The sequence below is a fragment of the Acanthochromis polyacanthus genome, chromosome 4, assembly GCF_021347895.1.
Source record: "Acanthochromis polyacanthus isolate Apoly-LR-REF ecotype Palm Island chromosome 4, KAUST_Apoly_ChrSc, whole genome shotgun sequence".
Taxonomy (NCBI): Eukaryota; Metazoa; Chordata; class Actinopteri; family Pomacentridae; genus Acanthochromis; species Acanthochromis polyacanthus.
Window position 1 is genome coordinate 8,660,210 of NC_067116.1, and position 13,457 is coordinate 8,673,666.

General features: G+C 39.8%; 1 protein-coding gene across 12 annotated transcripts in view; it reads left to right on the top strand.

Annotated features, from left to right (window-relative positions):
• The first annotated feature begins 1,294 nt into the window (after positions 1-1,294).
• The window catches only part of LOC110965388 (epidermal growth factor receptor substrate 15-like 1), a 58,122-nt gene continuing 45,959 nt past the window's right edge, over positions 1,295-13,457 (top strand). For all 12 annotated transcript variants that reach the window (XM_022214412.2, XM_022214413.2, XM_022214417.2 and 9 more), the window contains exons 1-12: positions 1,295-1,389; positions 3,544-3,585; positions 3,697-3,786; positions 4,813-4,860; positions 5,126-5,221; positions 5,428-5,496; positions 5,826-5,951; positions 6,151-6,210; positions 6,608-6,850; positions 7,470-7,627; positions 8,325-8,481; positions 12,032-12,094. In XM_022214412.2, the coding sequence (XP_022070104.2) occupies positions 1,363-1,389; positions 3,544-3,585; positions 3,697-3,786; positions 4,813-4,860; positions 5,126-5,221; positions 5,428-5,496; positions 5,826-5,951; positions 6,151-6,210; positions 6,608-6,850; positions 7,470-7,627; positions 8,325-8,481; positions 12,032-12,094 (1,179 nt within the window). In that variant the 5' untranslated portion in view covers positions 1,295-1,362. The remainder of the gene's footprint in view (positions 1,390-3,543; positions 3,586-3,696; positions 3,787-4,812; positions 4,861-5,125; positions 5,222-5,427; positions 5,497-5,825; positions 5,952-6,150; positions 6,211-6,607; positions 6,851-7,469; positions 7,628-8,324; positions 8,482-12,031; positions 12,095-13,457) is intronic.

Below are 13,457 nucleotides of genomic sequence, written 5' to 3' on the forward strand. Positions count from 1 at the left end.
GTAACCAATTTTTCCTAAAAATGAAGGCTTTCATTTATTTACTCTTGCAAGTTTTAGCATGCAGTTTCCTCATATAAGCATCAAACATCAGATTCCGTAGTACAGACTATGACAAAAGCTGCAATGTAAATAAGAAAAACAAATTATGCTGTACTTTTTGTATATTAAATGTTTGTGCCAAATTATGGAGCTTACCTTAATGATTAATTCAGATGCTTTGTTAGGACCTTGAAACATTGTCCTAAGATCTGAACCTAATAATTGCACCATTTTCAAAGTATTTCAGAGTAAAACGAATGAATGAATGAGACACTACTCTAAGCAAAGTATTGTCATTCCACTTGCTTTCTGTCTTTACATATTGTTCCACATCAGTATCAGTGTGAGCACACAGCTAGACCAGTTACAATCAAAAGTTAAGATGTGCTTAGGGACAAAGATGTCTGAGAATCACCGAACTATTTCAGAGTTGCTAGTTTTAGGTAACATCTGGAGTGTGATTGCACATTTTATCAGCTGTTAATGATCAATTTAATTGTAAATAGTAATTCAATTTATGAGCTATCCTTAAACAGTCCACGAGAAGAGATGCAGGTGAAAACGTTCACTCAGGAAGTTTCCTCCTTTACCTCAAATAAATAACTTGAATATATATATTAATTGAAGGATTTTAATTACATAATCTCTGCAGATCTGCTGCTTGACAATGATAGAAAACACTTGGTGTTGCGCTGAGAAATGTTTAGGATCCACACATAGACTTTTCTTAGGCTATAACAAATATGATTTGAGTTCCTTCTTTAAAAGCACTTGTTGTGGCTGGTGATTGTTCTTTCATCAGGTCCCCAACTCTAATGTAAATGTCAGCATCATGTTAAAAGTCCCTTCTCAAAACTGACCATTACATGATGGTGTTTTTGTAGTTTTCTGTCTAGTCATATCAACTTTTCTTTCTTCGTCTGAATTGATTCTAGTGTTAATTTTAGCCTCTGCTTCCCCCTTTCTTGTTAATAATCAATCAATCAATCAATCAATCAATCAATCAATCAATCAATCAATCAATCAATCAGACTTTATTTAGCGCTCTGATACAAATACACTGCAACACAAAGTGCTTTACGAACAACAGAAATTTAAGAATGCAATAAAACAATGCAAATAACATGACAATTCGACTCTTTTCTAATTAAAAAAAACTATTGAGCTCCGGGGTTGCTGACAAGAGAACTGGAATCATCAGTGGCTGAACGTCATTCTATGTGAAGTGGTTCCTGCTGGCCGTGGTGCTGGATGTCGGGTGGCCGTTAGGGGGCGTGCTGTTCGCAGAGGAAGGGCGGGTGCGTTCCCGCAGCAACAGGGAAGATGGCAGCCCTCACATCTCTCACCCAGGTAAAGATGCAGCGATTTACGACCGCACGCTTCAACTGAAGGCTAAGATATTTAGCGGTGTGACACGGAATGTGCTATTCATGACATTGTCGTTTAATTTGTCGTGAAATAACACATTAGCTGCCTTTTAAAATGCAGATAGAAATAAGATAGTCAGCTGCTCGAATAAGGCCTTTTGCAATACCGTTAGATAGCGGGCTGGTTAGCATCAGTTGGTACTAGCTAGCCGTGTAGCTGTTTACCTAAGACATGACACACACCTAACTAACTAATTATACAGTTACATGGAATAAACAGTATGGACGGTGTAAACAAGCCTAGAACCAGACCGCCATGCGTACGTATGTGTACCAAAGCCTCATAAACTGCAATAGCGTTCACAATCCTAATGCTAGCAAACCTTAGCTAGCCTAGCCTGGATGCCAAGGACTGGGAGGATGAGAATAGCCGCTGAGTAGGCTGACTGAGCACCAGGCTACACTGCATTCATGATACTGATGTGAGCTGACCGGTAGCCAAGTTAATGTTGAGGCTGACGAGCAGACAGAGTAGTGACAGTGTGATAGAGGGCGGCTGCACATCAGTTGCATAATATGGTACTGCTGGTTTATGATGTTTTAGCGCCGGTGTAAAACTGAAATAAGCATCAGAGGAGTATTTGAATGAGCTGTTTTGTCATCTTGATAGTCTATTCTGTTATTTAGTTGTGTTGCAATCTGCACGCACGATATCCACTGCTCGTCTGCTGGTCCTGGAAAATGAGTGTGCCTGCTCCAGTTGAACTGGTGATTATGTTGTGTGGTGACGGTTGTTTACATTCAGCATATCAGAACAAACTACAGATGTTCATAGTCTCACATTCCCAGTATCTATGAAAACTGTGGCCAGAGTTACGTTAAACATGAAAGAAGGCTAAAACCAGGAACGTTTGCTATTTCTCTTAAGACAATATAAAATGCTAGAAAGTATTTAAACTGTAAAGGAATTACAAGGGATTTGAGACACTTGCTTAGAAGGACAACAAATATGAATTTACCTCAGATTTTTCTGTTAGACATCGAAATGCTGCTGTTGCTATTACATTGTTGGTTGAGGTGGATTAAGAACAGATGAGAGAGAGAGATTAAACACCATCTAAACAAGTGTTGAAGATGTACATTGATTGATTAGTCATTGACACGTTTTCATCAGCAGATAGGGAGGCAGTCTTTAGGGCAGGTTTTATAAATAGTTTCTGGCCTTTAACTTCCGGAAGGTCTGTGTCATTTCCTGTTTAAGATGTACACTTTTTTTCCTTTGAGTTATCTGAGGTAATGTTGAATGTAAAGCTGAGGCTTTTATGGTGAAAGGTTGCTCAGGGTTTGTAAAACTATTCATACCAAAATTTGTCTTAAAATTACTTTTATTCAACCAGTAAGTTTTTTTAATTTGAAAATGACTCAGGTGTTTCCCAGAAGATAGTAAGATAATGTACAAGAGGCATCATTGTGGGAAAAAATTTGTCCGCTTGTATTTACATTTAAAAGTAACTTTAAGTTAAAATTTGCTAGGGGTATGAATAATTTCGGGCTTAACTGTATGTGGCTTAGTAATCAGACTAGCTCACTGCAATCTATCTGTTTCAGTTAATCCTTAATTCCTCATTGTACAACAAGGCAGTGGCCATATGTGTCTTCTTAAAAGTTTGCTATGTGAGACAATCATTTGTTTCTGAGGCTTGCTATTAAGCCGGCAGTGTGTGCCTGTGTTAAGTTGTGGCTATCACAAGATAACATAGGTGTATTTCCAGATTCATCAACAGGTGTTAAATAACTGGCAGGGAGAACAGCATGTATGCAGGTAAAGTGGGCCACCATTTGAACAGACTGGTGGCACAACAAGGGAAGTGCCATTTCACTGAGACACAGGGCTTAATAAATATCAGTTTATTTGTCCGGCATGTTTTGCATTGTTGTCTGCAGATGATGCTAATACAAACATACATTTTACATTCACTGGTTGATGTTTTATTTTTTTTGCGAGATTTTTATCTTATCACACTTCACAGACTCTGGTCGAGACTTTTGTGTTAGAACAGATTGCATGGACAAACCTCACCTTCAGAGAGAAGTGCATGTTGTTTTATAGCGTCATAACATTCTCTCTGTGCCACAGCTGTCGAGTGGGAACTCTGTATATGAGAACTTTTACAGACAGGTAAGATGACCCCAAGCATGCTATGTTTGTTCTGTTAGAGAGTTCCATATTACATGGAGAAATTCAGTATCTCAGCATGCCACAGTGCACTCAAAATTGATTTGCTTTAAGGTTGATCCTGGGAATACAGGGAGAGTGGGACCAACAGAAGCTGCCCTATTCTTAAAAAAGTCTGGACTCCCTGACATCACATTAGGAAAGGTAGGTAGCCAGAATACAGCTGTTTAAGTTACACCGTACACAGCAGTTGGCCGCAGCTCTTTGTTGTTTTTATTGCAGATGTTATTGCCAGTGCACTGAAGTTCAGCCTCTGGTCTGAGGCTATGTCATTCTGTGTCAGTTGCTAATGTTGTTTGCAACTGTCCAGAGCAGTAAACTTTTTATTGTCATAAGACATGAGAAGAGATTGTACCAATTAATTATCTCTGCATTATTAAAACAACAATTGGATATGTGCCTGTTTTACACTGTTTGCAGACCTTTCATGCATATGACCTTTACTGTTTGAGACACAACAAAGATTTTAGATGCATCAGTATTTTTTTAGTTTTAGTGTCTTGTGCAAGTCTTGCAATGGAAGGAATAACCCTTTGATTTATCATGTCCAGTCCCTGCCTGCACCTCCAGGCTTTGTTTAGTGTTGTCATATGTGTGTGGCACTTTATACCAACCAGTTTATTTCGGTGACCAGGTAAAATGTTTACCAGACGGGCCATCTTGGCCAAAATGGCCATTGTTGCCATAATGGATTTATAGACACAGTGAAATAGAGGATAGAGTATCCTTATGGCTTCATTGTGGCCTGTTTCTCATGAAATTGAATATTTGGGCAAAAGTAGTCATTCTTTAGATGTGATTGGATTCCTCAAAAGTAGCGAAGTAGCAAACGTGGCAAAGCGATACAGAGCTGTAAAGAGAACAACAGTGCAACACACGAACGTTCATCTTCATGTACACTTTATCTTCACTCTGTTAGACCAGGAGGAGGTTGATATGTGTTAAATGAACAAAGTACACTTCAACCACAGTTTTTCACAAATTCGCCATCTGGAGATCAAATGCACTTCTCTTGTATGCTACTGCTCTGCTAGCTGCATTCTAGCTAAGGATCAAGAGTGAAAGGCATTTTGATGAATATGTTTTTGAGGCATATTTAGATGTACCAAGTGACCAGTAATAAATGTTTTTCATTTCGCTGTTTACTTGTGTTTGTGTCTTGTGTTTCAGATCTGGGATTTGGCAGATCCCGATGGCAAAGGCTATCTGGACAGACAGGTCAGGAAGAGATGATTGGTAGATAAATGATTCTGTTGTTTTATTCTGTATACCAAAGACTTAGCAATAAATAATGAAATAAATGAAATAGGAAATAGATTAAACAGTTTCATGATATATAATACAATGAATAAAACAATAGTTTTTTTCACATTTCTAATGTAATAATAATGACAAATTTTGTCAGTATTTAGAATGCTTCATCATTGTCACACGTTTCAGGAAGAGTCAGAAAGTGAGTTTAACGCTGTGTTTTCTCACTCAGGGGTTTTATATAGCTCTGCGACTGGTGGCCTGTGCTCAGAGTGGTCAGGAAGTCAGTCTGTCCAGCCTTAACCTTACAGTCCCACCTCCAAAGTTTGTGAGTGTGAAATTGTTGTTGTTAAACCTAAAATCCATAACTTCTTTATATACAAACTAGCGACAACCAGCTGCAATGTAGTTCTTATACTCATAAACAATTTCTGTCATTTTCAAGTTATGTTTATGGTTTTGAATGTTGTGTTTGCGGTCAGCAAATGGATCATGTGACAGTGCTGTGGTAGCATTTTATTTGTCTGTTTTCAGAAGGACACCAGCAGTCCATCTCTGAGCACCACAACTTCTGTCTCAGGCGAATCGCACTGGGCCGTCAGGGTGTGTTCAAACACACACACACATAATCACACACACACCGAGAAAAGCAGCCATTACAAAAGTAATGAAGAAATAAGGAGGGAAATATTGAATAGAGCAATAATTAGTCAGAGAGAGAGCCTTGAAGATGTTTTTGTTACATATTATTACATCTACGCTGTTTAACCTTAAAATGTCGATATTTGCTTCAGACTCAGAAGTCTGGTATTGTCTGGGCTCTATCATTGTCTTATAGTAAAACAGTGATTTTGGGAATAAGCATAAACTCTTCCCTTGAGATAAGAGACAGACCAGTCCATCTAACAGGAGTGTGTGTTTTTTCTTTGTAGCACGAGGAAAAGAATAAATTTGATGGGATTTTTGAAAGTTTGGCCCCTGTCAATGGCCTGCTGTCAGGAGAGAAAGTCAAACCAGTCCTGATCAACTCCAAGCTACCTCTGGATGTCCTTGGGAAGGTATCTAGTTTAATTCTGTTTGGTTTAATTCTGATTCGATATTCAGTAATAGGTTGTCAGAGTGGAGTAGACAATCTACTCCACTTGCAGTTGCCTCACAACTGGAAGGTCCTGGGTTTGAATCTCAGGGTTGGCTGGGGTTTGCATATTACTAAATGGTCTCTGTGATCCTTTGCATGTTTATTTTTTATGCTGTTAGGTTTGGGACCTGAGTGACATAGATAAAGATGGCCATCTGGACAAAGATGAGTTTGCAGTGGTGAGTGTTGACGTCCTCATTGTTGCTAAGTGCACTAGAAAAAACTGAAAAGTATAGGCAAGTAATTGGACACTTGTCGACTGAACTCAGCTTCAGAATTCAGACAAAATAAATCACATGCCAAACATTGCACGAAACAGGAGCTATTCAGCAGACGTAATTTTATTTTTAACTTTGGGCTAACCATACATTGTTAAGTCAGCTGTCAAGCACTGGGAAATGATATACAAAATTACAATTAATAAATATTTAATACCAGATTGATGTAAGTACCACCAGATATTAAAAAATAGAACTTGTGTCTGGACTGGGTGCAAATAATGAGTTTGGGATCTACGTGTTTCCACAAAAGCTAATAGACTAGTGTTAGTAGTGATAGCAGGATGTGCTTCTTCAGGCCATGCACCTGGTGTACCGGGCTTTGGAGAAGGAGCCCGTCCCTGCACTTCTTCCATCTGCCCTCATCCCTCCATCTAAGAGGAAGAAGAGTCTTGGCTCAGCAACCAGCTCTGTCCCTGGACTACCTGCAAGCCCTCCACCACCAAAAGACTCACTGCGCTCCACACCCTCCCACGGAAGCATGAACTCACTCAACAGTACCGGCAGCCTGTCTCCCAAGCATACGCTCAAGTCTGGACAGGTAAAATGCACTAAATATACTACCACATCTTTTGTCTTTTTATACTATATACATGTATGTTAGACATCTTAAGCAATAATCAATAACTATAGATTATCCTTTAGATAAAATATTGTTTAACATTTTACTGACATTTATGAACAAACTGAACTAATAAGATTATTTTTAAATTGTGTTATAATCAGTTTTGAGTATATCCAGACTCGTTTATTTTTTTACTCCTTTGTTTTCTGCTTTTCAAAGCCCAGCTGTTTAAAATACCCTGTTGTGCTCCTTCAAAACCCAGTGTTTTGATCAAGAGAACCTTGCAGACACAAAAGCAAATGAGAATGGTGAACATCATACAAATCCAGCAAAGAGTAGCATTGACACAGACAGGTTTTACTAATGAATAAGTAAATGTTGTGTAGATGTAGGAAACATTATGCCAAAGTACAAATTAAATGGTTTATTAGATTAATGTGAGTACCGGTCGGTAATCTGTGTTTTAGTTTTGTGTCTGGGCTGCGGTCAAATAATCAGTTAAAGACATAATGGGTTTTATATGAGCTGAGGATGTCCTAATCAAGTTTTTTTTTAATGCAACAGCTGGTAAAACCTGCATTTTTCTTTGTCTCAGCATTTGGTGAACTGGGTGGTACCAGTATCAGAGCGAGGTCGCTATGATGACATCTTCTTGAAGACGGATGCTGATCTAGATGGATTTGTCAGTGGACAGGAAGTAAAGGATATTTTCATGCAGTCTGGACTTTCACAGAATGTCCTTGCACATATATGGTAGGTTTTCATGCATGTGTGGGCGTAGTCAAGATAGAGGTCTATGTCTTTTGCACCTCTATAGAAATAACAGCAGCACAACCATGGCTACAATTATAGAGAATTACTGGCTTTGTGTGCTGTGCAATAGATATTAAACTATTTGCATATTTTATTTATTCCCGTATTTGTCTCTCTTTGCTCTGTGTAAACAGCCTTCAGTTCAGTCCCTGAATGTTTGTCATGTGACTGCTGGTTGCAGTTGAGTCATTAATGGATTTTATGTATTTAGACAGAGGAGTGCAGAATTTTTAGTTCTTAACAGTATTTGGTGCAAATGGTGTATTGGTGATCAAAGGTGAAAGTCACTGTGGCCTCACAAAACACATTTTTGGCCAAATCATGATAAACTTTTACGCAAATGTTTAACGGAATAGAATGATGAAATGATTACATTGTGTGTCCCAAAAAATGAGCTAAAGGTGATTTTGAACCACCATTATTTGACTTTCTTTGTAAGTGTGTTTCTGCTACAGATGCGTGCATGTATTATGTATTGTTGTAGGAGTGTCACATAATTTGTTGTAGAGACTTCTGACTTCATTCTCTTGTTTTGCCATGGATTTTGGTTAGTCCTGTTATGCTCAGCATTATGATCATCTCAGGAAAACGGAATTAACTCAGTGTGTCTTTGTTGACTGTCTGGTCTTCCATCCAGGGCTTTGGCAGACACACGGCAGATAGGCAAGCTGACCAGGGAGCAGTTTGCCCTCGCCATGCATCTCATCCAGCAGAAAGTTAGCAAGGGCATTGACCCTCCACAAGCCCTGACTGCTGACATGATTCCACCCTCTGAAAGAGGCACTCCTGTACCAGTAGGTTTCCTGCACACAAACTGTGAATGTTTATTAAAGCTGAGTGAGATATTGTTATATCTGCCTATCTTATCATAGCTCTTCCTGTCCACATTTGAAGTGTTGGACAAGAAACTGATCCCTATATTGCTTCTGATGAGCAGTCAAACATTTTACATGGTAGCTCACCAGCATAGCTATGACTGAATAGGAAATCAGAGAAAAACAGTAAATGCAGTGCAACTGTTCGCCTCTTTGATTGTATTTTCTTGCAGATTGAGATAAAAGTATAGTTGTTCCATGGAATAGTGTAGGTAAAACCATACTGAAAGAAAGAGTCTAATTGTGTAATAAAATGAACAATAGATAGAGCTACCCATTTGGTCATGGTGTCTACAGTACTAGCATTCAGTTCTCAAAATGCTGTGTATGTATCAATGGACATCCAGAAAAATTGCTCAAAATATCCTCACCTCAGCTGTATCAACATATTAGCAGGGTTCTCACCAGGATTTTTTTACAGCGTAACGGCAGGTCCTCCCGCACACGCATGCGCAATAGCCTTCAGTAAATCTCGCGAGCGGCCAGCCCAGATGTCAGCCAATGAGCGTCACACGGTTGCTCCTAATGCTCGTGATTTAGGTCACTATTCACCATACATGGCATCACGGAAACAACCGAGACATGCTAATTGTAACCCCGAGATTGGAAGCGACTCTTAATTTTAGATGGGAACGGGTCAATCGACAGGAAGGTATGGCTGTGGTGGGGAGACATAAATTAACCTAGATAGGCACCCAGTCAATAAAAACAAACGTACATGGCGTTATCTGTCAAAATGACAGCGTAGCGGCCCTAATCACAGCGTAATCTTTTAAACTGACAGCGTAACGGCCCGTTACGCTGAAATGCGCTGGCGAGAACCCTGTTTAGTTTATAATACCTTAATAATAAATATTAATGAAAAAAACATAGCACTGTCCAAATGCCATTGTTGAGATCTTTGTGAAGATTTTATGAAAAAAATGTATTGACTAGAACACCTTAAATACCTCCACTTTTGAGCCTTGAAAACATGGTGTTCTCATAAACCCAGATGTCACCTTCATTAACCATATCAAAGCAAGCCTTTCATCATCTTTAGAGATATTGTCGAAATAGGTCAGTTCAATTCAATTTTATTTATATAGTGCCAATTAGAATTCATATGATCTCAAGACGCGTTATAGAACCCATATGTCTGAACCTCCAGAGCAAGCCCTAAGGTGACAGTGGCAAGAAAAAACTCCCTTTTAACAGGAAGAAACCTTGAGCACAACCCGGCTTATATGGGGGAACCCATCTGCCTGCTGACCGGCTGAGTTGAAGGGACAGAAGAGGTAGAGGGGGTGAGGATGGAGGAGAGGGAGGGACAGGGATGGAAGAAGAGGAGGGTGGGGGACAAGGAAACAACACACACATTGGGATAGATGCATAATAAGAGTAACATACATGATACATACAAATACAAGCCAGCGTTGAAACTGATTCATAAATTTACCGTCATGGTGTAGGGCTCTGGCATTAAATATACTACATGTATGTAGCTGGTAAGTGAGATTCAAAGAGTGTGTGGATGAGCATATCAAGTGTAGTAAGAGCGGTGTAAAGCAGATTGGTGGAAATGGGCAGCTGGAAGCCGTGAGCTGGAGGAAGGTCAGCAGCAGCATCCCACAGTGGACATGATGGAGACTAAGCCAGTACTGTAATGGCCTCTTAACTCGACTATTCAATTCAATTCAATTCAATTTTATTTATATAGCGTCAATTACAGTCAACTCGTCTCAAGACGCTTTACAGAACCCAAATGCCTGACCCCCAGAGCAAGCCCAAAGGCGACAGTGGCAAGGAAAACACCCTTTTAACAGGGAAGAAACCTCGAGCAGAACCCGGCTCTATATAGGGGGACCCATCTGCCTGCTGGCCGGGCGGGTTGAGAAGGACAGAAGAGGGCAAGGGGGAGGGATGGGAGAAGAGGGAGGGGTGGGAAAGCAAGGAAAACACAACACACATTTGGATACATGCATGACAGGATATGTGACACAGACAAAGTATAAGCTAACATTGAAAACTGACTCATAGTTTACTCTTATGATGTACGGCTCTGACATTAAACATACTCCATATATAGCTAGCAGTAAAATTCAAACAGTATGTAAGTTAGCATAACAGTATAGTGAAGGCAATGCAGAGTTGACTGGTGGAAAAAGGGAGTTGGAAGCTACTGCACAAAACATCATTAAACAGCTGCAGTTAGTTCACATTTTTGTTACTAGAGTGCTATCCAGGCCCAAGAGAGCAGAGCACGTCACTGCTGCTGTTTTTACACTGGCCCCAGTGAATTCAAGTAGAGATTTTAAAATGCTGATCACGTTTTACAAAGCAGGCAGTATGTTTTTTTTTTCGTGTGCTTATGATTGAGCTTTAAAACTTCCATTATCTACAATATGTTTTGTGAACTTTATTTTTGTTTATTCTTTTACTATTATTTTACTAACCTTTTATAATTACACTACAAATGTATCTTTTTTTAACTGCACACCGTGAATTTTATGATCTTTATCTTTAGCCACATTTATTCTTTTATTTTGCAAAGTTCTATATGTTTGTTTTTACTTCTTTTTTGTTATTTGTCCTTATGTGATATTCTTGATTTTTAAATTATGTAAGGGACATAGAATTGCCCCTATGTACAAAATCCATCCATTCTCCATACACCGCTGTATCCTCATTAGGGTCGCGGGGGGTGCTGGAGCCTATCCCAGCTGACTCAGGCGAAGGCAGGTGACACCCTGGACAGGTCGCCAGTCTGTCACAGGGCTACATATACAGATGAACAATCACACTCGCATTCACACCTACGGGCAATTTAGAGTAATCAATTAACCTCAGCATATTTTTGGACTGTGGGAGGAAGCCAGAGTACCCGGAGAAAACCCACGCATGCTCAGGGAGAACATGCAAACTCCATGCAGAAAGATCCCAGGCCCACCCCGGGATTCGAACCAGGGATCTTCTTGCTGCAAGGTGAAAGTGCTAACCACTACTCCACTGAGCAGCCCTCCTATGTACAAAATGTACTGTATAAATTTGTCTTATCTTAGTACTTTATGGGAGAAATTGACACTCTTTGAAATGGAATGACTGATATTTGTAACTAATATGCATTTGCAGTAAAAATGCAAATCTCTTTGTGTCATAGTATGAGTAACACAAATTCCACCACAAAACTACATTGAAATCCCTACTTCGGTGCCGACAGGCTGTCACTTGTGATGTGTAAGCAGTCATTTAGTGCTGAAGGCAAGACATTGAAAAATAAGGGAGAACAGATCAGACAATCGTCAAGATGTACAATCAGTCAACTTCCTCTTTACGTTACTTCCACACTGACTTCAATTTCAAACTGTAACTGTTGGCACTCTGGTGGGACAAAGGAAATCCAAGTTTCTATAGTTTACAGTGTTAAATCTGTGTCTTGTTTGACATTGGATGAAGACACAACTCTTGCTGTTGTTATTTGTTGTTGCAGAGTATGTCTGGATACATGACTCCAGTGGGATCAGAGATGGCTGCTTTGTCAGAAATGAGACGAGTGAGTGATATTTTCTCCTGCTCTTTGCATCAGCTCTAAGCTGTCTCATGTCTTTTATCGAGATGGGTATAAACGTGTCAACAAGTCTACCAAAAAGCCAGAACAAACACATACCGGGCTTTGCAAAAGTTCTGTTACACTTGCAAAATGAACACAAATATTTTTTGGTGCAATAAGATAATTTTTTATTTTCCAAATATTTCAATATACAGTGCCTTGTGAAAGTATTCGGCCCCATTGAACTTTTCAACCTTTCGCCACATTTCAGGCTTCAAACATAAAGATATAAAATTTTAATTTTTTGTCAAGAATCAACAACAATTGGGACACAATCGTGAAGTGGAATGAAATTTATTGGATATTTTAAACTTTTTTAACAAATAAAAACCTGAAAAGTGGGGCGTGCAATATTATTCGGCCCCCTTGCATTAATACTTTGTAGCGCCACCTTTTGCTGCAATTACAGCTGCAAGTCGCTTGGGGTATGTCTCCATCAGTTTTGCACATCGAGAGACTGAAATTCTTGCCCATTCTTCCTTGCAAAACAGCTGGAGCTCAGTGAGGTTGGATGGAGAGCGTTTGTGAACAGCAGTCTTCAGCTCTGCCCACAGATTCTCGATTGGATTCAGGTCTGGACTTTGACTTGGCCATTCTAACACCTGGATACATTTATTTGTGAACCATTCCATTGTAGATTTGGCTTTATGTTTTGGATCATTGTCCTGTTGGAAGATAAATCTCCGTCCCAGTCTCAGGTCTTTTGCAGACTCCAACAGGTTTTCTTCCAGAATGGTCCTGTATTTGGCTCCATTCATCTTCCCATCAATTTTAACCATCTTCCCTGTCCCTGCTGAAGAAAAACAGGCCCAAACCATGAGGCTGCCACCACCATGTTTGACAGTGGGGATGGTGTGTTCAGGGTGATGAGCTGTGTTGCTTTTACGCCAAACACATCGTTTTGTATTGTGGCCAAAAAGTTGGATTTTGGTTTCATCTGACCAGAGCACCTTCTTCCACATGTTTGGTGAGTCTCTCAGGTGGCTTGTGGCAAACTTCAAACGAGACTTTTGATGGATATCTTTGAGAAATGGCTTTCTTCTTGCCACTCTTCCATAAAGGCCAGATTTGTGCAGTGTACGACTGATTGTTGTCCTATGGACAGACTCTCCCACCTCAGCTGTAGATCTCTGCAGTTCATCCAGAGTGATCATGGGCCTCTTGGCTGCATCTCTGATCAGTCTTCTCCTTGTTGGAGATGAAAGTTTAGAGGGATGGCCGGGTCTTGGTAGATTTGCAGTGGTCTGATACTCCTTCCATTTCAATATGATTGCTTGCACAGTGCTCCTTGAGATGTTTAAAGCTT